This window comes from Heterodontus francisci, chromosome 5 (genome assembly GCF_036365525.1).
Source record: "Heterodontus francisci isolate sHetFra1 chromosome 5, sHetFra1.hap1, whole genome shotgun sequence".
Lineage (NCBI taxonomy): Eukaryota > Metazoa > Chordata > Chondrichthyes > Heterodontiformes > Heterodontidae > Heterodontus > Heterodontus francisci.
Window position 1 is genome coordinate 184,747,144 of NC_090375.1, and position 26,395 is coordinate 184,773,538.

At 39.9% G+C, this 26,395-nt stretch overlaps 1 protein-coding gene across 3 annotated transcripts in view; it reads right to left on the reverse strand.

The window, feature by feature from the left end:
• The window catches only part of slc35b3 (solute carrier family 35 member B3), an 81,414-nt gene that overhangs the window by 7,201 nt on the left and 47,818 nt on the right, over positions 1-26,395 (reverse strand). The window contains exons 7-10 of one of the 3 annotated variants that reach the window (XR_010975099.1): positions 20,339-20,431; positions 12,497-12,608; positions 6,173-6,242; positions 2,445-2,793 (exon numbers count right to left, since the gene is read on the reverse strand). Coding sequence is in view for 2 of the 3 variants with exons in the window: in XM_068032456.1 (XP_067888557.1) it covers positions 2,646-2,793; positions 6,173-6,242; positions 12,497-12,608; positions 20,339-20,431 (423 nt within the window). In the remaining variant the exon portion in view is untranslated. Of the gene's footprint in view, positions 1-1,209; positions 2,794-6,172; positions 6,243-12,496; positions 12,609-20,338; positions 20,432-26,395 lie in introns of those variants that run through there. The other 2 variants (XM_068032456.1, XM_068032457.1) reach the window with 2 other exon arrangements.

Genomic DNA, 26,395 nt, shown 5'->3' on the forward strand with positions numbered 1-26,395 from the left:
ATGCACAATTTAATTGGCCTTATCGGCTACCTGTCGCTGGTAGAGATAGCCTTCACCTCCCCACCCTTGCAGCATCCATGAAAATTTCCCAGAGGCAGGCCCATGATGGCAGACCAGCACGCTAGCTGGTAGCAGAAAAGCATGGGCTTGCTCACCTCCACAGCTCTTTGAAAATTTGACCCAATGTCACTACTACTGGTGCAGTAGCAGCCACTCTAAGATTGGGTCTGAGGTACATTATTGAGGCACAATAGAAGTATTTTTCTGTGCAGCAGACTGTGCTCCACATGACAATATTAGACCCTGAAATGGGGAGAATTTCATTTCCACAGAACTATCATTCAACAGATGAGCACAAAATAATTAGCATGTATAATTCAATTGTGGTGTGTTTTATGGGAGAAGTTCACTTCTAAATGCCGAGAGATTATTGGTTATGAAACCTGAATATAGAGCAATGACACAGCTAGTGGAACACATGTACAGTTGTTGAAAGAGAGCTTCAATATTATTTCATTGGCCTACTATCCATAATTTTTGATTCTTAGTCAAGTATACCGGAAATGAAAAACTGTAGCAATGTTATTGTATTATGCCTTTTTAAAAAGGGCAATAAATGATAAGCAAGACATTCATAGTGAATTTTTAGCTGATGTGAAATTATTGCATATGAATTTGTCTTTGCTTCAAATAGTTTATCGAACCTCCCAGAAAAGATGCAAGCACCTCCAGCTAAGATGATCCAGTGATCTACTCTAAATCTGTGACAACTTTCAATGTGAACAATCGCATTGGGAGATATTTTGTAAAAGGAAATGAAAAAGCTAAGTGATCACTGAAGAAAATGTTATTTGAGAAGATATCATAAATAAAAACACAAGGTAATTTATATACAAGCTTTTCTAAAAGGAGCACTATGGTTTTGAAACTATGAAAGTAAAAGAAGTGCTCAGAAGTATTCCTGAAATTGACCATCACATTTTACTTTTTATTCATTTTCCTATTAGTCATGGTCAAAAGGCCAAAAAAATCTGTTTAAAAAGCAAGAAAGATAGCTATGAGGTTTATGTGTAACAAGACAAATTTATGAAACAGTTTGGTGCTTACAGCTGGTCTATCAGCCTATCACAGTGGGCATAAAACCAAAACCAAGATTCCCTCTCTATGTTCATTGTGCAACTTTTAGATTGTGACTTTTGCACACATAAGTCTGAATTTAATATTTGTTTAATATCTTCTAAAATTAAGGAAACTAAGTCTTTAATGTAAATTTTGGTCAAATTACTAGTCAGTCAGAATGCAGGATTCCAACAGAACACAATCTAATAAATTCAATCATCCACAACCTTAGTTACTCTATGATTTACATACTGAAAATATTCAGCGCTCTAAAATGAAGCATCATAGACAGAAATATATATGTCTCTACAACTTTCAGCTTATCCACATTTTCATACTGGCCTCAAATACAAAGTCGCATATTCACTGTTAAAGATCCAGTCACAGTGAAGAGTTCCATTTGTATTTTAAACCCAATGAAACATAAACCATATTCTGCAACAAAAAGGGTGCTCCATTTAAACAATGACTAAGTGGAGAGCATTAGCATCTTGCAAACTTACATAAATCAAGATAAAAAGATTGTAACTGCAAAAAAAATTCAAAAATTTAGCAATATGCTTTACACAGTTCCTTTTTGTATTAAAAGACATGTAGCTCTAACACGTTAAAATACAATTTACCATTCTTTTTTTTAAAAAACTATAAAGGATTAAAAAGGCAATGTGCAAAAACAGAATAATGTAAAGGTCACACACAACACAAAGTTGATTTTGTGATGAGATAGTTGGGACTTCTCAAGTTTTTAACAAAAAGATGAACAGTACATGCCATCTGAGGCGCTGTGCACTAGAAAATGTTTTGGTAAAGGACAGTAATCATGACTTAATATGCCACTTTTTTGCTCTCGAATAAATTAAGCACAATAAAGAAATCTTTATCTATTTAAAGTCACGGTCCAATGAAAATTTCATAACTACAATGTTTAATGCACATTTACCATCTGCTGTGCATTGTTTTAGGAACTCAGTACAATCAAGATGCATTAGGTGTACTTGAGAGGTATATTTAATTGTACAATCATGATAAATAACCACTTTAAATACTACTTTACCACACAATTATTTCCGTCAAACTGTACACGCACGCACATATATGATTTTAAAAAAAACATTTGGCCCCAGTCTGTAATTTCCGCTGAACAAAAAAAAATGCCGAATATATATTTGATTCTTTTACAAAGTAAAAAAACACTAGCCCCTGCTCAAAATTTAAACTGAGATAAAAGTTCTCAGTGGCCAAGTGAGGTGACAGAAATTCGTAAATCAGCTATTTCATATACATTATTAGTAAACAACCTTTGTGATATTATGGACAGCACTGACCAAGTCTTGTATTGTTCCCTTTTACCACATCTGTACTGTTCATATGTTCTCCATTTTTGACTGATTAAATTTACTTTTCAGCAAAAACTAAAGTCAGCAGTTGCACAAGTATCATGCGTACATCACACTGGTCCACTTCTGTAGAATGTCCTGACACAGCCAACTACGGACTGCTCGCAATAGTGGATATTATCGTGGACTTTACACAGTCTGGGACATTGACCTCATTTGTCTTTTCTTGATTCTATTCCAAAGATCAAGCAGTGATGGCAGCTTAATTCTGTCCATATTTTTGCTGTAAATATTTAGGAAGATACCAAGGAGGACCAGAAGACCTGACCATACGTAGCTTAAAGAGTAGAAAGAAGTGTAATTAGTAATGCAACAATTTGTAGGATCTGTAGTGATCTACCACATAGTTGAAGTTTAAGTACTGAGAATACCATCCCGATGTCAGTGAGTACCAGAGGCTTCTGAAGAGTTTACCCATCAGCAGCAGTTCTATATTTCCAGACCCAAAATCACATTAAGAATTGATTCAGTTACATCTTCCAGATTATTCCTTCAAATATTCTTCAAACCTTTGTGTCAAAAATGTAAAAAAAAACTTTTAAGGTCAAGATTCAGCCAATCAAAACTTTGTTTATTAAAATTAATGGTGAGAGCCAGGAGTGGGATAAGAGAAAAGCAAAAAGTAAAAATAGAAGTTGAAGAAGTTAAGAAAATGACAAGGGCAAGGAGAGTAACAGGGTAAGGTAATTCCAATTATGCTGAAAGTGTATGCAGGAATATAAATACTCCCAGCACTGTGATGTGTTTATTTCTCTATGTGACATGTAAACCCAGAATCCACACAAACAGCTTTTCCCCCCTAACTAACAAGAGCTATTATAATGGGCAGATACAAACTGAATTTGAATACTTGCAGCAGCACTCATTGAGTCTACTCTAACTAAAATGCATAAAATATTGAAGATGTAGAAACTATCACAGGTGTCCTTTGATACAACGTTTAAAGAACGAGTGAACCTGAACCAACATACACAAAAAGTAACAATTGCATGTGTGTTACTCATGAGTGCCAGGTGGGAGAAGAAATTGTAAAAGTTATCTATGGATCAGTCATTGGAGCCATATTATATCCATATATAAAATTAAGTGATTTAGTCAAGGATATAATACAACATGTGTTTATATACTGCCTTTATTGTAATATGTAATCCCAAGGCACTGCATAGTGGCATTATAAAACAAAATATGACACCAACCAAATAGTGTGATATTAGGGCAGATGACCAAAAGCTTGATCAAACAGGTAGGCTTTAAGGAGCTTCTTAAAGTAGTAGAGAGGTTCAGGGAGGGAATTCCAGAGCTCAGGGCCCAGGCAGCTGAATGGGGGAACAATTAAAACTGGGAATGTTCACAAGACTAGAATTGGAGAAATGCAAAGATCTTGGAGGGTCACAGGGCTGGAGGAGATTAGAGATAGGGAGGGACGAGACAATGGAAGGATTTGAAAACAAGGATGAGAATTTTAAAATCAAAGTGTTACTTAATCAGGTGCCAATGTAGGTCAGCGAGCACATGGGTGATAGGTGAATGGGACTTGGTGCAAGTTAGGACATAGGCAGCAGAGTTTATGGAGGGTAGAATGTGGGAGGCCAGCCAGGTGTACATTAGAATAGTCAAGTCCAGAGGTAACAAAGGCGTGCATGAAGGTTTCAGTAGCAAATGAGCTGAGACAGAGGTAGAGTCAGGTGATTTTATAGAAGTAAAAATAGATGGTCTTAGTGATGGCACGGATATGTGGTTGGAAGCTCATCTTGGAATCAAATGTGACACCAAGGCTGCGAACAGTCTGGTTCAGCTCCAGACAGGTGCTAAGGACAGGGATGGAGCTGGTAGCCAGGGAACAGTGTTTGTGACGGGGACCTAAGACAATGGTTTTGGGCTTCCCAATATTCAACCGGAAGAAATTGCTGCTTATCCAGTACTGGATGTCAGACAAGCCGTCTAACAATTCAGAAACAGTGGTGAGGTACAGCTAGGTGTCGTCAGCGTACATGTGGAAACTGATGCTGTGTTTTTGGATGATGTCACTGAGGGCAGCATGTAGATGAAAAATAGGAGGGAGCCAAGGACAGATACTGTGGAACACCAGAGGTAACTGTACAGGAACAGGAAGAGAAGCCATTTCAGGAGATCCCCTGGCTATGATTAGATAGATAAGAATAGAAACAGGCGATTGCAGTCCCACTCAGCTGGACGACAGTGGAGAGGTGTTGGAGGAGGATGACATGGTCAACTGTGTCAAAGACTGCAGACAGGTCAAGAAGGCGAGGAGGAATAGTTTACCTTTGTCACAATCATATAGGATTTCATTTATGATTTTGTTAAGAGCTGTTTTGGTACTGTGTTGGTGGGGATACCTGATTGGAGAGGTTGAAAAAATGGAATTCCGGAGAGATGGGCATGGATCCGAGAGGCAACAACACATTCAAGGACTTTTGAGAGGAAAAAGAAGTTAAAGATGGTGCAGTAATTTGCAAGGACTGAGAGGTCAAGGATTGTTTTTTTTTTTTTGAGATGGATGATGATGGCAGATTTTATGGAGAGGGGGGACAGTATCTGAGGAGAATTGTTCATAACATCAACTAACATGGGGGCCAGGAAGGGAAGGTGGGTGGTCAGCAGTTTGGTAGGAATAGGGTCGAGCGAGCAGGAGGAGGGTTTCATGGACAAGATGAGCTCGAAAGGGCATGAGATAGGAAAGAAAAACTAGAGAAAGATACAAGTTCAAGGCTAGGGCAGAGGATCTCTGGGCTGGGAAGGGAAAATAAGTGGCAAAGGCAGCTAATCCGATGGTCTCAATAAGTAATAATACGGTAACCTTAAATTTGTTGATGTTACTTAACTGGGAGGGAAGGCAAGCTATAACAACAGAAGGATTTACATCTTTTAGGTGTCATTGTATAACAATTAATATGGCAGCAATAAACCAAAAGGAGGACTATGTGTTAAATTGAAAAGGTCCAACAGTTATTGAGGCTAAATTTTCAAAGCCATCAGCACCATGTTTAACTGAAGTAATAAAGGAAAATGATGTACTGGATTGCATTACCAAGAGATGAAGTATAAATCTCAGAAAGGGTGTGTTGCTGCTTTACAAGGTGTTGGTCAGTCCTGACCTGGAGTAATGCATGCTGTTTTGGCTATTTGGTCATAGGACAAAGTTGTTTTTGTCTTTGAGCAACAAAGGTGATTTCAGACATCAACAAATTCAAGTTGGCAGAAAAAGGTCAAGAAAACTGGACTATTTCTTCTGGAAAAGAGACTTCAAGGTAACAACTTAAGTTTTCAAGATTATGAAAGGAATTGACAAAATTGATCCAGGCAAATTGTTCACCATGGTGAAGGGTTCAAATACCACAGGGCAAGAAACTTGGAATAAGTTACTATGGAAAGCCAATAAAGCAGACCGTATAAATGGATTCAAGAGATGATTAGATGTGTCTCTAGTTATGGAGAAATTTCAGGTCTGTGGGACAGATCTACAAAAAGGTTTGATCACATGGCACTGGCATGCAGAGTAACTTAAGTAAAGTCTAATATCATACTGCATTACTACTCCCGAGATTTCATCCACTGTGTACAAGTATATGTAATTTCAAACTATCAGCAAGCCACTTTCTGGTCATGTTCTTTAAATGAAATGAAGACGTACTTACTGAAAGGTAAAAGGCTTTGAAAAGAAGAGAAATGAAAGCCCAATTGTCATTGCTTTTCTTCCAGTGGTTACTGCAAATAAATAAACAACAGATAAGTCACCTCTACTCAAACAGCTTTTTTTTTTAACAAAGACAAAAGGAAAAATATCAGGAGTAATTTTCTGATTACTTCTGTGAAAAGCTTAATAAACAGTTAAATCAGTTGGCAGATGATTAATAATTTGAGACACCCATTCTTGTCAAGTGCATGAACAGCACTATAAACAAACTTATTGGCAGCCTAGGAAATTTCTAAAATAGCCACTGTGTTCATAGTTTGCAATAGCAGGTTCAACTGTACAACCTACTTCAAACCCCACTTCAATGTGGGCCAGTATTAGTTGGATTGCATGATTAAAGAACCGTAGATATTACAGCACAGAAGGATGCAATCTGGTCCAGTGTTTGTGCCTAGTTATTGCTAGGGCAATGTTTGTGGCTTTAATGTACCTTTCAATATTAGGATGCCCAAAACTGTACATAGTACTCTTACTGTGGCCTGACCAATATTTTGTACAAATGTATTACTTCTTTCCTCTTGTATTCTATGCCCCGATTTAAAAAGCCCAAAATGCTGTTGACCGTTAATGGCTTCATCTGCCTGCACTCACTTTTACAGAGTTATGTATTTTAACCCCTAGGTGCCTCTGTTCATCCATACCTTTCAGTATCTTTACTTGTTTCTCCTCCCAAAATGTACTACCTCACATTTATCCACATTAAATTGCATCTACCACCTGCCTGGCTGTTCTACTGACCGATGTCTTCCTCAAGTCTTTTACAGTCCTCCTTGTCATTTGCCTTTACTCCCGTACTCATTAAGGTAAGAATTTCTGCTTTGGGTGAAAATTATGCTCAAAAGTGCACTAGTTTTCCGAAGCGAAGTTCTGGTCCAAGTTTCCAATCAAACTCATTTGTGTAATTACAAATATAAAATTTATACCACTGCCTGACTGCACTGATTCAATGTTAAAAAAAAAAATCTGGAAATAAGAAGTGACCACAAAGCTGCCAGATTGTTGTAAAAACTCTATTGGTTCAGTGTCCTTGAGGGAAGGAAACCTGCTGCCCTTATATGGTCTGCCCTATATGTGACTCCAGCCTCACACCACAGTGGTTGACACTTAACTGCTATCTAAAGTGGCCTAGCGAGCAACGGAGTTGAATCAATGAGGATGGGCAATAAATGCTGGTCTCACCAGGGATTCCCACATTCCAAAAATGAATAAAAAAATGTTGGAATTAATTAGAGCATTGCTAGTATATTTATAATGGCATCGACTTGCGTAGCTCCACTTCTTCAGAGAGGCACAGATCATAAATGGCAAATTGCTGACAAGGGAACATATATTCAAGATCATTAACACAAGAACAAAGTTACATTTTGAGTGAGAGAGACAATAACATAATAAGAGAACTGAATATTTGAAAAGGAATAGAAAGCTATGTTGGGAATGGAGAAGGAAGCAGGATGATAGTAGACATCCCTAGTTGAATTAAAAACAAGAAATGTTGGAAATACTCAGCAGGTCTGGCACCATCTGTGGAGAGAGAAGCAGAGTTAACGTTTCAGGTCAGTGATCCTTCATCAGAATTGACAAATATTATAAATGTAAAAGATTTTATGCAAGTAAAGTGGGGGTGGGGCAAGAGATAACAAAAGAGGTGTTGATAAGACAAGGTCACAGAGAATAACTGACCAGAAGGTCATGGAGCAAAGACAAACAGTATGTTAATGGTGCGCTGAAAGACAAAGCGTTAATACAGAGAGGGTGTTAATGGACAGAAAACTGAACAGCCTGGCCCCAAGCACAAACATGAAAAAAAAAAGTGGGTAGGAAGAGGAGAAACAAACTAAAATAAAACACACAAAAAAATTAAAGAGAAAAAATAACCAAAAATAAAAATAAAAAAGGGGGGCCCGTCATGCTCTGAAATTATTGAAATCAATGTTCAGTTCGGCAGGCTGTAGCATGCCTAATCAGTAAATGAGGTGCTGGTCCTAGTTGAGTACCTGGTACAGACTCAGGTACAATGGGCAGAATAACTTTCTCCAGTGCTATATATCTCATGATTTTGAACAAAAAATATTTTTGGATGCATAATTTTAACATACGGTATTATAATTAACTGAACCACATGCACACCATTCAAACATATTATAATTCCAAAATAAGTCACCGAGTAAGTCATAAACAATGAACTGATAATGTGAAGTTAGAATGTCATGCATGCGACTCCCCATGTGTGGTATATAGAGCATGCTTTGGTTCACAAACCAAAGAAAATTAAGATAGGAGCAACATTTAAATATATTCTCTCCCAAGCAAGTTACAGCAGCATGGAAATGCCTTGTTTAGTAAATGCCTCGCTCGATTCAAGGAATTAGCAGGCCCCCATCAGCTAATAACCTTTCTTCATTTTCCAAAGCTCTGGTGAAATTGACCAAGTGGTACAACTACAAAGGAAAGTCTCTTCTAAGGAACTGAATCTCCAACTATTATCCCTCTTCCTCTCCTCCACCAATTACTTAGTCTATGGTCTACAGAAAGGAGAGAGCAAAACAAAATCTGAAAAGATGGACACTACCAGTCTCAGATCTGCCACAAGGGACTTCAAGGGGGCAATCCTCAGGTTCTGTGCTAATTTGAGGTGGAAGATGCCAATTCTTTGAAGGAAAAATCAGGCAACAAAGAAAGCATCCTTTTCTAATCAGTTACCAAATATCTTACTGAACCTGAAAAGGTGTCTGGGCAACTACTAGGGTTCAACCACTATGGAAATAGTGGGCAAACGCTAAATCATTGGGTTGAAGGCTGCATTACTCATGAAGAAGACACAAGCTGAAAACCCCAAAACAAAGTCCCAGCACTCTTGACAGTGATAAACATGAGCTGTTTCACCAGATGACAAAATATTTGGAACAAGCATATCTCCCAGTTGATGCAGAAAGCAAAATGAGTAGGCTCCAACATGGCCAGAAGATAGGGGAAATCTAAAAGCAACAAGTTAACAGTCCTGGCAGCTCAGATGTTAACTTTTGGGCAGATATGGCTCTGAACAGGTTGGTTTCAAGCAGCATTATTGCTCTCCAAAGATATTTAGTGACAATAGGAACCAACAGTTTTGCATCGTGGAGCCAGTAATCATAAGATGTAAAGGAGTCACAGTCTCCCAACGGCCCTGGTAATTGACATTTTGGTTTGGTCTATCCTTGTAGTATTAAGTTGTATTGAACAATTGGCATCAGCTTATAACAAGCTCCTTTCACCTTTGATTGGCCAGAACCAACTAGTACTGCGAAGATCAGGCATGTCAAACAGATTGCCAGATTGATGAACAAGTATCAGCAGCTAGAAACACAGCAGGGGCCACACTTCCTGCACAAAATGTGAAGCATGCTGGGGGCTTTAGGTGGACAGATTTTGATGAGATTAATTCACTTTGCGAAAAACAGACAAAATTAAGAAACATGCATTCAGGAGAACTTTTTTGGCCAGTATGCAGCAAGTTCAACAAGGGAGGGCGCAGTTCTGGACTTGGTTTTAGGTAATGAAGCTGGGCAGGTGGAAGGAGTGGCAGTGAGAGGGTATTTTGGTAGCAATGATTATAACTCAGTTAGTTTTAACATAATTATGGAAAAGGACAGAGATAGAACAGGAGTTAAAGTTCTAAACTGATGTAATGCCAATTCTACTAAGCTGAGAAGTGATCTAGCAGAAGTGGACTGGAAACAGCTACTTGAAGGTAAATCAGTGTCAGAACAGTAGGAGGCTTTCAAAGGGGAGATTCAAGGGGTTCAGAGTAAACATGTTCTCACAAAGAAAAAAGGGTGGGACGGCCAAATCTAGAGCACTCTGGATGTCAAGGAGCTTACAGGGTATGATAAGGCTGAAAAGGAAAGCTTATGTCAGACACCGAAAACTCAATACTACAGAAAGCCGAGTATAGAAAGTGGAGGAGTTAAATCAAAGAGGAAATTAGGAAAGCCAAGAAAGGGCATGAAAGAATATTGGCAAGTAAAATCAAGGACAACCCAAAGATGCTTTACCAATACATTAAGAGTATCAGGATAACTAAGGAAAAGGGCCCATAAAAGACCAAAAAGCTAACCTATGTGTGGAGACAGGAGATGTGGATATGGTTCTTAATGAATTCTTTGGGTCTGTTAAGTTAAGAAAGAGGAGCGTGAAGTATTGGATGTGATAAGCATAGGGAGAGAGGAAGTATTAAGGGGATTAGAATCCTTCAAAGTAGATAAATCACCAGGGCTGGATGAAATTAACCCTAGGCTGTTAAAGGAAGCCAGGGAGGAAATAGCGGACTCTGACCACCATTTTCCAATCCTCACTTGATACAGATGTGGTATCGGAGGATTGGAGGTCTACTAATGTCGTACCTTTATTTAAAAAGGGAGGGATAGACCAAATAATTACAGGCCAGTCAATCTAACCTCAGTAGTGGCAAGTATTGGAATCAATTGTGACAGACAGGATGAACTATCAATTAGAAAGGCACGGATTGATCAGGGACAGTCAGCATGGACTTATTAAGGGACAGTCGTGTCTGACTAACTTGATGGAATTTTTTCAGAAAGTAACAAGGAGGGTTGATGAGGATCGTACAGTTGATATGGTCTACATGAATTTTAGCAAGGCTTTTGACAAGGTCCCACATGGCAGACTGGTTTAAAAAAAAAAGAAATGCCCGTGGGATCTGGGGAATGTAGTAAGCTAAATACAAAATTGGCTCAGTGGCAGTAAACAAAGGGTAATTGTTGACAGGTGTTTTTGTGACTTGAAGGATGTTTCCAGGGGGTTCTGCAAAGCTCAGTATTATATCCCCTGCTTTTTGTGGTATATATTAACAATTTGGATGTACATGTAGGGGAATGATCAAGAAGTTTGGAGATGACACAAAAATTGGCTATGTGCTTGATAGTGAGAAGGACAGCTGTAGATTAAAGGAGGATATCAATGGAGTGGTCAGGTGGGCAGAAAAGTGGCAAATGGAATTCAACCCGGAGCAGTGTGAGGTGATGCATTTGGGGAGGTTAAATAAGGCAAAGGAATACACAATAAATAGGAAGATACTGGGAGGTGTAGAGGAAGTGTATGTCCACAGATCCCTAAAGGTAGTAGGTCAATAAGGTGGTTAAGAAGGCGTATGAAATCCTTTCCTTTATTAACCGAAACATAGCATATAAGAACAGGGAGGATATGCTGGAACTATATAAAACATTAGTTAGGCCACAACTTGAGTACCGTGTGCAGTTCTGGTCACCTCATTACAGAAAGGAAGTAATTGTACTAGAGAGGGTACAGAGAAGATTTACAAGGATGTTGCCAGAAATGGAAAATTGCAGCTATGAGGAGAGATTGGATAGGCTGGGATTGTTTTCCTTGGAACAGAGGTGGTTGACGGGAGATTTGATTGAGATGTACAAAATTGTGAGGGGCCTGGATAGAGTGGATGGGAAGGGCCTATTTACCTTAGCAGAGAGGTCAGTGACTAGGGTGCATAGATGTAAAGTAATTGGTAGAAGGATTAGAGGAGAGATGAGGAAAATCGTTTTCAACTAGAGGATGGTGGGGGTCTGTAACTCACTGCCTGAAAGGGTGGTTGAGGCAGAAAACCTCATCTCATTTAAAAGGTGCCTAGATGTGCACCGGATGTGCCGTAACCTGCAGGGCTATGGACCAAATGTTGGAAAGTGGGATTAGGTTGGGTGGCTCTTTCAGCCAGCGCAGATGCGATGGGTCAAGTGGCCTCCTTCTGTGTTGTAAACTTTCTATGATTCTATGCATTATGTGGAATCTTACTAATTTTTCATGAAGTTGTAAGATAAGGATACAAGTTTTTTTATATAGTGCTAGAGTGGGAAAGGTCACATGCATGATAAGTCACTATCATTTCACTGCCATAACCTCTTAACGGAAGGCTTTCCCTATGCTGGAACACAAGAAAGTTCTGGCCTATTCTTGCAGTTTATAATGGATGTAGAGAATGAAGGATGACAGTTACTCTGAAAAATGAGGTGTCTGTTAGCAAAAGGTGGTTGAAACTTGGGATCTAGCTTTAGCTGCAATACAGATTTTAGGCAACTTTGTAAAATTGGTGCATTACATGTACAATTTTAGCAAAAGGGAAAGAATGTTGAAATTGCTATTACGTTTTTGTTTAAGATTACAACAGCCTAGCAGTCAAAGGTTCCAATCATATTTTATCAACTGAAATAAGGACTTAAATGTCTTCGTGATGAACAATGTGTGACGTGTATATTACCTGTTACAGCAACAAGTGCGCCAAACAGCTTTATCAAAGCTAGTACAAAGGAAATTCCAAAATATCCAGTCAATGAAAACATAAATGCATAACCATACGTCTGCATAGGATGCTGCAAAACAAACATGGAAACAGAAATCAAAGCTCACCAATGACTCCAAAATTACAGAGATTAACAGTGTCTTGCATACTATGTTATAAATTGACACTGCGCATTTAGGAAGCTAAAAACTTATACAAGTAGCATTCTCTAAAAGAGTAAACTTTCCAAGTCACCAATAACACCAATCATCTGTTGTTGTCCTTCATGAAGAAAAAAAATCAACAGCTGCCAGTTACTTTTTTTTTAAAAAACTGGTGGTTAGGATAGGGCATATTTGCAGTATACCAAGGTTCAAAATAGTACAAGAACAGATTAATCAATAATTAGTGATTAGGAGATACCAAGTTTGAGTTTAAAGATTGAGAATTATAGCAACAAATAAGTGGAAAGGAGTTTCACAGAAAAGAGTGGGAAACTGTGCAAAAGTTCTTGAATTTAAGAACCTGACAATATAGCAAGGTGGGTGGGGGGGGGGGGGGGGGGGGGTTCCTATGGCAGGTGGGGGGGTTTCCTATGGCAGGTGGGGAAGGTAGTCAAGCTTAGTGGGCCGGGTTGGGGGGAAGCACTTCTGCTCCGCCTGGCCCAAAAGCAATGCTGTAAAGGCACTTAAATTTTTCCATGTGGCGGGGGTTAAACCTAGAAGATAAGCTAAATGTGCGGCACACAGCTCATTATAATATTTAAATGAATAAGGTGCCTCCTGGGAGGGTGTTGGTTTCCCGCCCCCTTGCCCTGGCTCCATTAAAACTGGGAAGTGGGCAGGTTGGAAATTTTGCACCAGTCCAATAAATAGAAAAAGATGAGAAGGGTATAATAACATCTCTATGTCATTGTTTCATCATAAAACAGTTTATAAAAAGAATAGATACCCAGAGTTACAGATCTGTCCCTGTTGCCAATCAGTAATCCCTTGTGAAAAGTGGTGCAAGTGGGCATTACTGAAACGTAAAATAGGCCCCATTGAAGGATATGGATTCAAGTAATATATCATGAAAGGAATGGCAATTGAATACACAAAGGTCAGGCAATTAGTATAACCTGATTGCTATAAAAGAAATAGAAAAAGGAGTGAATAGAGTTCAATGAATTTGAAAAAAAAAGTGGAAGAACATTGCAGAGGAAAGCTCAAGTGAGTTAGATGATGATACAATAACTGCAGTACATAGACAGCAATTTGAGGGGAAATCAGTTCCAAATATAGCTTTGGTGGAAAAGCACACGATAAACCTTTTACAGATGTACAGTGTCAGATCTTGTTTAAAAACTTTGGAGATTTCTACAGCAATGACAATAATTATTCAAAGAACAAAGAACAGTACAGCACAGGAACAGGCCATTCAGCCCTCCAAGCCTGCGCCGATCTTGATGCCTGCCAAAACTAACACCTTCTGCACTTCTGGGGCCCATATCCCTCTATTCCTTTCCTATTCATATATTTGTCAAGATGTCTCTTAAACGTCGCTATAGTATCTGCTTCCACCATCTCCCCTGGCAGCAAGTTCCAGGCACTCACCACCCTCTGTGTAAAAAATTTGCCTCGCACATCCCCTCTAAACTTTGCCCCTCTCACCTTAAACCTATGTCCCCTAGTAACTGGGCGGCGCAGTGGTTAGCACTGCAGCCTCACAACTCCAGCGACCTGGGTTCAATTCTGGGTACTGCCTGTGTGGAGTTTGCAAGTTCTCCCTGTGTCTGCGTGGGTTTTCTCCGGGTGCTCCGGTTTCCTCCCACAAGCCAAAAGACTTGCAGGTTGGTAGGTAAATTGGCCATTATAAATTGCCACCAGTATAGGTAGGTGGTAGGGAAATATAGGGACAGGTGGGGATGTGGTAGGAATATGGGATTGGTGTCGGATTAGTATAAATGGGTGGTTGATGGTCAGCACAGACTCGGTGGGCCGAAGGGCCTGTTTCAGTGCTGTATCTCTAAACTAAAAACTAAAAGTGACTCTTCCACCCTGGGAAAAAGCTTCTGACTATCCACTCTGTCCATGCCGCTCATAACTTTGTAAACCTCTATCATGTCGCCCCTCCACCTCCGTCGTTCCAGTGAGAACAATCCGAGTTTTTCCAACCTCTCCTCATAGCTAATGCCCTCCAGACCAGGCAACATCCTGGTAAACCTCCTCTGTACCCTCTCCAAAGCCTCCGCGTCCTTCTGGTAGTGTGGCGACCAGAATTGCACGTAATATTCTAAGTGTGGCCTAACTAAGGTTCTGTACAGCTGCACCATGACTTGCCAATTTTTATACTCTATGCCCCAACCGATGAAGGCAAGCATGCCGTATGCCTTCTTGACTACCTTATCCACCTGTGTTGTCACTTTCAGTGACCTGTGGACCTGTATGCCCAGATCCCTCTGCCTGTCAATACTCCCAAGGGTTCTGCCATTTACTGTACACCTCTCCCTCCATTAGACCTTGCAAAATGCATTACCTCACATTTGTCCGGATTAAACTCCATCTGCCATTTCTCCAACCGATCTATTTCCTACTGTATCCTCTGACAATCCTCATCATTATCCGCAACTCCACCAACCTTTGTGTCGTCCGCAAACTTACTAATCAGACCAGCTACATTTTCCTCCAAATCATTTATATATACTACAAACAGCAAAGGTCCCAGCACTGATCCCTGCGGAACACCAATAGTCACATCCCTCCATTCAGAAAAACACCCATCCACTGATACCCTCTGTCTTCTATGACAGAGCCAGTTCTGTATCCATCTTGCCAGCTCACCTCTGATCCCATGTGACTTCACCTTTTGTACCAGTCTGCCATGCGGGACCTTGTCAAAGGCATTACTAAAGTCCATATAGATAACATCCACTGCCCTTCCTTCATCAATCATCTTCATCACTTCCTCAAAAAACTCAATCAAATTAGTAAGACACGACCTCCCCTTCACAAAACCATGCTGTCTCTCTCTAATAAGTTTGTTTGTTTCCAAATGGGAGTAAATCCTGTCCCGAATAATCCTCTCTAATAGTTTCCCTACCACTGACGTAAGGCTCACCGGCCTATAATTTCCTGGATTATCCTTGCCACCTTTCTTAAACAAAGGAACAACATTGGCTATTCTCCAGTCCTCTGGGACCTCACCTGTAGCCAATGAGGACGCCAAGATTTCTGTCAAGGCCCCAGCAATTTCTTCCCTTGCCTCCCTCAGTATTCTAGGGGAGATCCCATCAGGTCCTGGGGACTTATCTACCTTAATGTTTTGCAAGACACCCAACACCACCTCCTTTTTGATAATGAGATGACTGACTATCTGCACTCCCTTCCCTAGGCTCATCATCCAAGTCCTTCTCTTTGGTGAATACTGATGCAAAGTACTCATTTAGCACCTCGCCCATTTCCTCTGGCTCCACACATAGATTCCCATCTCTGTCCTTGAGTGGGCCAACCCTTTCCCTGGTTACCCTCTTGCTCTTTATATATGTACAAAAAGCCTTGGGATTTTCCTTAATCCCGTTTGCCAATGACTTTTCATGACCCCTTTTAGCCCTCCTAACTCCTTGCTTAAGTTCCTTCCTACTGTCTTTATATTCCTCAAGTGCTTAGTCTGTTCCTAGCCTTCCAGCCCTTACAAATGCTTCCTTTTTCTTTTTGACTAGGCTCACAATATCCCATGTTATCCAAACTTCCCGAAAGTTGCCAAACTTGTCTTTCTTCCTCACAGGAACATGCTGGTCCTGGATTCTAATCAGCTGACGTTTGAAAGACTCCCACATGTCAGATGTTGAGTTACCCTCAAACAGCCACCCCCAATCTAAATTCTTCAGTTCCTGCCTAATATTGTTATAATTATCCTTCCCTCAATTTAGCACCTTCACCCGAGGACTACTCTTATCCTTATCCACAAGTCCCTTAAAACTTATGGAATTATGGTCACTGCTCCCGAAATGCTCCCCCACTGAAACTTCGACCACCTGGCCGGGCTCATTCTCCAATACCAGGTCCAGAATGGCCCCATCCCTAGTTGGACTATCTACATACTGTTTCAAGAAGCCCTCCTGGATGCTCCTCACAAACTCTGCCCCATCCAAGCCCCTAGCACTAAGTGAGTCCCAGTCAATATAGGGGAAGTTAAAATCACCCACCACCACAACCCTGTTACCTTTACATCTTTCCAAAATCTGTCTACATATCTGCTCCTCTACCTCCTGCTGGCTGTTTGGAGGCCTGAGGTAAACCCCCAACATTGTGACTGCACCCTTCCTATTCCTGAGCTCCACCCATATTGCCTCGCTGCATGACTCCTCTGAGGTGTCCTCCCGCAGTACATCTGTGATATTCTCCTTAACCAGTAATGCAACTCCCCCACCCCTTTTACATCCCCCTCTATGCCGCCTGAAGCTTCTAAAGCCTGGAACATTTAGCTGCCAATCCTGCCCTTCCCTCAACCAAGTCTCTGTAATCGCAACAACATCATATTGCCAAGTACTAATCCAAGCTCTAAGTTCATCTGCCTTACCTGTTATCCTTCTCGCATTGAAACAAATGCACTTCAGACAACCAGTCCCGCTGTGCTCAGCAACATCTCCCTGCCTGCTCTTCCTCTTAGTCCTATTGGCCTTATTTACTATGTCCTCCTCATTTACTTCACCAGCTGCCCTACTGCTCGGGTTCCCACCCCCCTGCCACACTAGTTTAAACCCTCCCGAGTGACGCTAGCAAACCTTGCAGCCAAGATATTAGTGCCCCTCCAGTTTAGATGCAACCCATCCTTCTTGTACAGGTCCCATCTGTCCCTGAAGAGAGCCCAATGGTCCAGATATCTGAAACCCTCCCTTCACCAGCTGCTCAGCCACGTGTTTAGCTGCACTATCTTCCTATTTCTAGCCTCACTGGCACGTGGCACACGGAGTAATCCAGAGATTACAACCCGAGAGGTCCTGTTTTTTAAACTTACTCCCTCACTCCCTAAACTCCCCCTGCAGGACCTCATCACTCTTCCTGCCTACGTCGTTGGTACCGATGTGTACCACAACCTCTGGCTGTTCACCCTCCCCCTTCAGAATGCCCCCTGTCTGTTCAGAGACATCCTTGACCCTGGCACCAGGGAGGCAACATACCATCCTGGAGTCTCCTTCATGTCCACAGAAGCGCCTATCTGTGTCCCTGACTATAGAGTCCCCTATAACTATTGCTCTTCTGCGCTTTGTCCCTCCCTGCTGAACAACAGTGCCAGCCATGGTGCCACTGCTCTGGCTGCTGCTGTTTTCCCCTGATCGGCCATCCCCCCCAACAGTATCCAAAACGGTATACTTGTTAGAGAGGGGGATAGCCACAGGGGATTCCTGCACTGACTGCCTGTCCCTTCTAGTGGTCACCCATCTATCTGCCTGCACCTTGGGTGTAACCACTTCTCTAAAACTCCTGTCTATGACGCTTTCCGCCACCTGCATGCTCCTAAGTGCATCCAGTTGCCGCTCCAACCGATCCATGCGGTCTGTGAGGAGCTGCAACTGGGTACACTTCCTGCAGATGTAGTCGCCCGGAACGCTGGAAGCGTCACGGACCTCCCACATCTCACAGGTGAAGCACTTCACCCCTCTAATTGTCATTTCTAGCACTAATTAGTTAATGAATATAAAATAAATACTTATTAAATCCTTACTAAATTATGATACACTTAACTATATGGTCCCAAGTGCTAGATTGCTACAATAAATACTAAAAGCTAACTAAACACAGTAATCTCCTCCCTCTGGTTTAGTTACTCTACTTATTAATTTATTAATTAGTTAATTAGTGTTTTAATCAATTTTTATCAGTTTTATTTTCAAATTCAGTACAGATTCCCTACCAGCCAATCAGGTCACAGCTTTCCTGTGACCGTTTTCTCCCCCACCCGAGGTAATTTACCGCTCCGGAACTCCGCCCTCCGAGTATGCTCCGAGAATCTCCGAGGTAAGTTTTTTTTATACTTACTGCTCCGGAACTCCGCTCTCCGAGAATTCCAGAAGTGTGTATCATAAGCAACAATCACAAGTGGTATGGCCATGCTACAAACCATACTGGCAGTTTTACTAGACTGGAATGTTTAACATTGCACAGATCAACTGTAGATTTGTTAATCACAAAATGGCATTAAGTGCAATACATAACAGTTTTTTTGCCTTGACCAGTAGATTGTATGGCTGCATGAATGTGAGAGGAAAAGTGAAATAACAGGATGATGATGATATGTAGAAGTTATACCATACCAGGATGAAACAGCTGATCTTTATCTGGCTGTTTTTTGCATGTTCATAAATAGCAGTTACTAGGTTTGAAAATTAGTGCTGTAGAAATGGAAATTTTTACAAGTACTTCGGACTGTTGATTACTTCACCACTTCAAGGACTGAACCAAAAATTGTAAACTTCATTTCCTTCATATAGCCTTTACAAAATTATGTTCTATTTCCAAGGAAGTGTATTGGAATTTAAAAAAATACAATTTTTTAAAATCCCAAAATTATGGCTTTGATCTTGTTGCAGAAATATTACCTTAGCCGATCCCTTTTAAACAGTTGCCTTGGTGGTTTTAGAATTGCTGAAAGGAATTTTGCTTAATGATTTATTATACTTAATATTGAATTTTTATAATGTACAATTCTGTGTACAGGAAACATTTTTCAATACATACTGTTTTTTATTGAACAGCAGTAAAATTAGTCTTTCCAAACATCTACATAACAAAAGCATTAATTAGAATGCGAGAAATACAGTAAGCTGTAGAACAATATTTACAGATTCAACAAAAAGGGGACTTTCCTGTAGAAAAACCACCACTGAGGAACTTAATAATGGAGTTCACTCACTGCTCGGCCTGGATTCAAGTTAGCCCACACTAAAGTCTTTCTTTGAACGTTTAATAGTCTTCTGTGAACAATCGTTGGTAACCTGAATTTATCTTCAAATTTACACCAAAACCAAATGGTCAATCTCACTCGCTGAGTCCACAAAGATGTTGTACAAGAGTTACCCTCGATGGATCAATACCATATTTATCCAGTGAGCCACAGGGGCAGGAAAATCTGTTTCAATTCCCAGTCCATGCCACAATAGTTGATTTGATCTAGGGCTTCAGTTCCAGCTCTCATTTACTATCCAAAGACTCCTTTTGCAAAGTGAACAAGGACGGCAGTCAGGATCAACTTTGATGCCCTCCTCCCAACTGAGAATCCTTTCAACACAACATCTAGGTTCCTCTTTGTAATATGGCCATTGGACAAAGTACCTGAATGCTGCCAGCATCTATGGAACCTCATCCCAGCACAAATATTAGTGTCCTCCCGAGTGAAGGGGAGAACATTAGGAAGACAATAAAATGGAAAATAATGCATAATTGATTAAAACTGATTCACCAATATTATGCACTCCACTTTGTCAAGCCAAATAAAGTAGTGTCCATAACATAGCATGCAACAGTGTAGGGCGTTTCTAAATATCAATAATAAAGTAGAGCAACATAGTAAAAAATTCTAATTTATCAAAAATCCTTATTAGCCATATTCCATTGCAATGGTTATACTGCAGATAGGCAAAATAAAATAAATGGTTGGGGCAAAAAGCACAAAGTACTTTAAATGGATCCTGGATTGAGGAGTTCACCTCATTTAATTATAAATGTCCAATTGGATGACCATAAATATTGCACCTTGAAAGGCTTTTTTTTTGTTGGAACTTAGTGTGAACAGGTTTAATAGCACACATTAGATTAAGAGTACCAAGTTGAACACACTTACCCTTGAACAAAAGACAAAAGCAGGGCTCAGTTCATGGGTACAAAACAAACCCAGTAATATATATAGAAAACCTATCGAGTACGAGTATAAAACCTAGGAGCAAGAAGAGACAAATACGTACGTCATCAATCTTGGATGTGCAGCTGCTTAAAATGAAAGCAGAAATTTTACAAGCAAACGTGCACTGATATAATAAACCAGAGAATGGTGCAAGCGATAAATAACAGGCAGTGAAGGTGCCAAATGGCAAACATCTAGAATTGTTTTAACATGATCTTGTAAGGTTTTGACATGACTTACTTCCTAAGCCAAAGTATATTAAATTGGAGCATTTAATTGGCAAGTTTGCCAAATAAAATAAACTCCAACCATTATATGTTTTCACACAACTGGTGGACACGTATTTAATGATATACATTTTAGTAAGACACCACCCATAATCTAGCACAGTGGTTATCAAACCTTTTTTGTCAAAGGACTCCTTCTCAAATGGATGAGTAATCATGGGCACTCCCATCTAAATCATAATACTACATAATCAAAATACGAAAGTGTTGCATGGAAAGAATGTTTTAATAATGCTTTTAAGAGAACAGGTATTTACTTGCAGCTATCAGTGAGATGGTTGTGCCTGCTTCTCACTGCAGAGTCTGTCTATCCTTGATAAAAGCACGTACAGACCAGGAGCAGAGAAAGCAGAAAATGGAGAAAGCACTTGGAAAGCAGGAGCACTGGGGAAGCATAGCCTGGTGGGGAGCAGGCACCTGGAGAGAGCAGGAGCCCGAGGGAGGGAACAGCAGATCACTGAGAGCGCACTAGAGGAGCGGGCAGCAAGTGTGTATGTGTGTGCTGACCATACCTCCAGCTGCCGCTCACTTGCTTATTCTTGACCATATTGCCCTGGGCGGTGCCCACCTGTAAGGCTGCCCTGTGTTACGGACCTCCTGGGTGGGGGGGGGGGGGGTGGGTGAGAGGGGGTCTCTGTGGATCCCAGTTTGACAACCACTGGTTTAGCCTACATTTTTTTTTACATGCAGAGCAACCTCAGTCATCCTGAGATTTTCACAGAAGGGAGAAGATCAACATAATGCACTGAAGGAAGAGGGAAAGAGATACGTATGGTTAGCTGCTCATGGGGGAAAACCAGAGGAGCCTCAAATATAGCTCTCCTTACATTTTCAATTCTTTTGAGGAATTATTCTCAGGCTGAAAAAAAATGTTATATTATGCAAGGTGAATGGTACATAAAAGAGATTGGAGACAGATCACGATCAAGCAAGGACAGATGAATACCAGGTAACATATCTACAGGACTGTTGGCAAGCTTTCTTCAATTGCCGATACAGACAAGGGGAAATTCTATTACTTTGACTCAGTCACATTTTCTGCCATCATTTGAGCCAAGGTTTTGTTTTCGTGGTTCAGTGCAGCTTTTCAGAATGCTGTCTAGTCTCAAAATAGTGGTAGCAGGAACTTCTAAAAATGCTGGAGGGATGACTCGTTGACGATTTTGCAAAGCCACCAATCAGATTGGACCGTCTTCAATTGGAATTGTAACAAACTCACAAAATGAGATAGTTTCCTTTTGTTTTAAACAAAGTGATCGCACCACATCCAATCATTTAAAAATAAGCTCAGCAATGGACATTCTTTGAAGAGCTCCTCAATTTCACTTAAAGTTGTGGCTTCTCATTTTACAGAATTGTTCAGTTCTCATGTTTAAGTACAGTTTTGTTTTGTTTTGTTACACACATTCAATAAATGACTTTCCCAGACTCTCTGAACAGACCAGAGACTTTTTTTTTTAAAAGCACTAAGAGTGATATTCACCAAGGAAGCATTGCTGATTAATACTGTCTCATTTTCTTTGAGAAAATAGGACTGCAATTACATACATCAAAATAACCAGTAAACTAAGGCCACCTAAAGTAACATTATGGCACAGGAGGCATGCAGGCAGCAGTAGGCAACCACCCACATCACTAGACTACCACCAAGAAATACCAGCCTCAGTCTGGGGACAGCAGCAGAGGCAATATCAATGGTCTTCAAAAGGGAAGTTAATGCAACAGTGGAGAAATACTGGAGGTGGGGGTAGAAAAAAAACCCAAAATAGATACAACAGTTCAAACATCAAAAGGACTAAAATATTTTACAAAATTATAAAAAAGAATCCTTACATTTGCGCTACTGAACAATTAACCGAGCTGGTTAAAAAAAATTCAAAATTACTGGGGGTGGGAGGGAATGACAAATTGTATATTCATCACTTCATTATTACTCTCTACCACAGCAGTAGATCAGAGAAAATCTTCTATATTTATAATAATGTTGGTTAGTATGCTTCAGACTGGCTAATCCAGAACACATGAGCTGAAGCATAGCAGATCATTCCAGTAGTTTTCAAAGCCATTATCATGAAGCTGAATTGAGCATTTGGGTTATTCATTTTGTTCTTCAAGATGATTTTTGCATGATTGTACTATGTAAATTCACTTGTAGCTAATCAGCCTACTTCACTGCACATTATTACAAGTCATCATTTACCAGACAAGGACTGAATTACAATACTGTGAAACTTGACAAAGGGTTTTAACCTGAGTTAACTTGTCTTTTTCATGTTGACCATGTATATTTTGGAAATTTCTGTTTCCCCCATAATTTCTAAGCAGCAAAGCATTTTTGTATAACTGCATATTTCTTGGAGGAACAACAGGAATGAAAGGCCAATTAAATTATCTGGGCAAGGGTGAAGAATACTGATGTAACATAGAACACATATTCTGGAGATCTACTTCAGTGTTGTCCAACAGACACACATGTGGTGAATTCCATTTTTGATTAGTAAATCCAAACTGACACAGTCATTGGGCATGTGATCTCAATACACACATTGGCATGGCGTAGACGTGTGTACTTTAACCTTTCGGTGTATTTGTTGGTAAAATAGCAAGACAAAAAAGCAGAGCGTAAAAGTGTCTTTTGACTGTTGTGCATGCTTTACTTGGTTACAGCTTATTGGTTTTCTGCTAAAATATGTGCAACATGGTAAAAACTCCAGACTTTAGCACCATGGAAGCACCAGCAACATTGTATGGAGAAGGGGGTTATCATTGTGATCAGCTCAATCAGAATAACCACTTCAGGCTGGCAGAAGAGAGCCTGCCAAATCAATTAACGAGGAGCTCCAACAGGACATGTCATTAGCAAAAGGCAGGCAGCATCCAACCACATTCTGGATGGAGAAGAGGGGTGGGTCTGGCGTGTCTCATGCAAGTCCACAGCAATTACTCTGATAAAGTCAAAGTACCATTTGCAACTGTGGTAGGACAAAATCCTAAAATTGCATTAATCTGTACAGTGCCTGATAAATTCATGTAAGAATTCAAAACTGCGGTGAAAGAGAAAGCCTGCAAACTTTTCCACTGAACGTTAGTAGATGTTTGCTAAGTAAATATACACATTTACAGTACATTTACCTGTACAGTTTGTAAGGTGTTTTTTTTAAAATTAGTAGAGGTAGCTGAAACAGTGTTGCCATAGCCATGCCTGTGGCTAGTCTGCAATTTCAACTGGACTATATTGATCTTCTCAATTTGCATGTAGGATAAATTACTGTATGCTTTCTTACATTGTATGTTTAGATTCTACTGCTCATCATTAAACTGAGTTGAATGTAATAATATCAACTTTTTTTTTTACATCTAGCACACATATGACTGGTCATGGATCTTGTGTAGATAGATACAAGAATAAATAACCCTGAACTGGGTATGGGAAAGGAAATAGATACCACTATGTAAACATAAAAACTTCAGTAATTTGACATCCAAGCCTTGCTGAAACAGGCGTACAATGAGCCAGTTACTACAAAATGACTTGATTTTTGGAATTCTTACCTTTTTTTTAAAAAAAAGGTTTAGAAAACAAGAGCTTGAAAGCACATGGCAAGATATTAAAGCATACAATACACTAAATTCGCTAAATTACTAAGTACATCTGAAATTCCTTTATTATTTTCAGAGGCCTTAGCCATTTATTTTAGATAGGTTAATGCCTCCACTAAAACATCAGAGAAGGATTTCAAACAAATTTAAGCATTTGTGTATTATCCCACACCATAATTTCAGGGTTCACTTCTACCCATTTGATTTTATAAACTTGTTGACTATCTTACTTGTACTTGGTACGATGGTAAAAAGGACTCTGTTACACTTGCCAACTACATGCTTTTTCTATAAAGCAGTTTAGGATATAAATTATACCAAAATACAATACACTGCCAAAAGGGACATTGAGGCAATCTTCTTTTAGTGAGATCAGTAAACTCATGAAATGTGCAAGTATTCTATTAATATTCTACTAAAATGGGTCATGAAAAATTAATTTTCTCTAATTCTAGCTAGCTTTAAACTTGTGCTTCCTTTGGAGTATTACCAAGCTTCAAGCATCCCCTTTTAGTATGTGGTCAGTTTAAATAAGAGTTTTCTTTTTCAGTATTTCATTTCTACCACTTACTGCTTTGTTGCAAACAGTAACATTTATAAAAGTGAGTTTAAGGAGCAATGACTCTCTTGGTGCCTATGGAATATAGGTTTTTAATAAATATGAAGGGCTATTCATGCGTGGCAAAACCACAAATGATTTCTAAAGGTCTTAAGTCATAGTTGGAAGTCAAAATCCACATTAGAAATCTGGTCGCTATTTGTCAGCAAAATGCAGTGAATTTACAATATTGCTAGGAATATTGAAGTTTCCCCTCAGCATCTCAATACTGCCCAGAGTTTAACATGAAACAAATGAGCTGCACAACCTCTTATTAGTGGGCTTTCCATTAATGTAGAAGTTTTGTACAGAAATCGATCTTGTGTCTGGCTCTATCAGAAAAAGGCATGTTTTATCAACACCGTGATGAAGTGTTACTGGGGAAGCAATATTTGTCTCTGCTGCACAACCTCCAATTTACAATGAAAGAAAACAGGACCAAGAGAGACCATTAGACAGGTCATCGCCAAGCTCTGTAGAATATGGCAGCAACTCTCCAATCCACAATTAAGAAAGCAGATCTGAGAGATCATTAAGACCCGCGTTCGATTCTGGGTACTGCCTGTGCGGAGTTTGCAAGTTTTTCCTGTGACCGCGTGGGTTTTCGCCGGGTGCTCTGGTTTCCTCCCACAGCCAAAGACTTGCAGGTTGATAGGTAAATTGGCCATTGTAAAATTGTCCCTAGTGTAGGAAGGTGGTAGGGAATATGGGATTACTGTAGGATTAGTTTCAATGGGTGGTTGTTGGTCGGCACAGACTCGGTGGGCCGAAGGGCTTGTTTCAGTGCTGTATCTCCAAATAAATAAATAGGTCATCACCATGCTCTGCAGAAGGTAGTAAATGGGATTAAAAAAAACATGTATAACTCAATTTTCAAAATCAAAATGAACACAAGGCTACAAGCTGGTGAGGCACAAGAGAATAAAGTTTGACAGCATCTGAAAAGGTTTTTGAAGCATCGTTTGGCCTGAAATATCTAGAAGGGTGACAAAAGCTGAAATTAGTGTATGTGCTGATGATTCCAGCAAGTGGAATTCTTATCTTACACTTTCTTATGCATCTTACAATACAAGATATATAGTCTGTGATGCTGGTGTGCTATTTGGATTACCTGCTGTAAGGCAAGTACGCATAAGCAATACTTCGGACTCTCATTTTCTACATGTACAGTAACTAAACTTTTCAACTCATGTTCTTTCCACTGAACAAACTGGACAATCAGATTCCAGAGTTCAACGGCATCACACTGGAAGACACTTACACTGCTATTTACTACTGTAAATGATAAGCCTTGTTAAAGCTGGTTTTTGTTGCCAATTTAAAAGCTTTTTTTGTTCAAGTTTTATGTTTGGTGAATAAAAACCAGAAAACTCAGTGGGAAAACTGAACCCCACAAACCCTGGAAAATTTGGAGAAAGTCAGCGAAACTATCTGAATTTTGAACATCACAAACTCAAGAAAAACAAACCAGGGTCTTTAAAAAGGCACAGGAAAGCTAAAATCATAGTCACA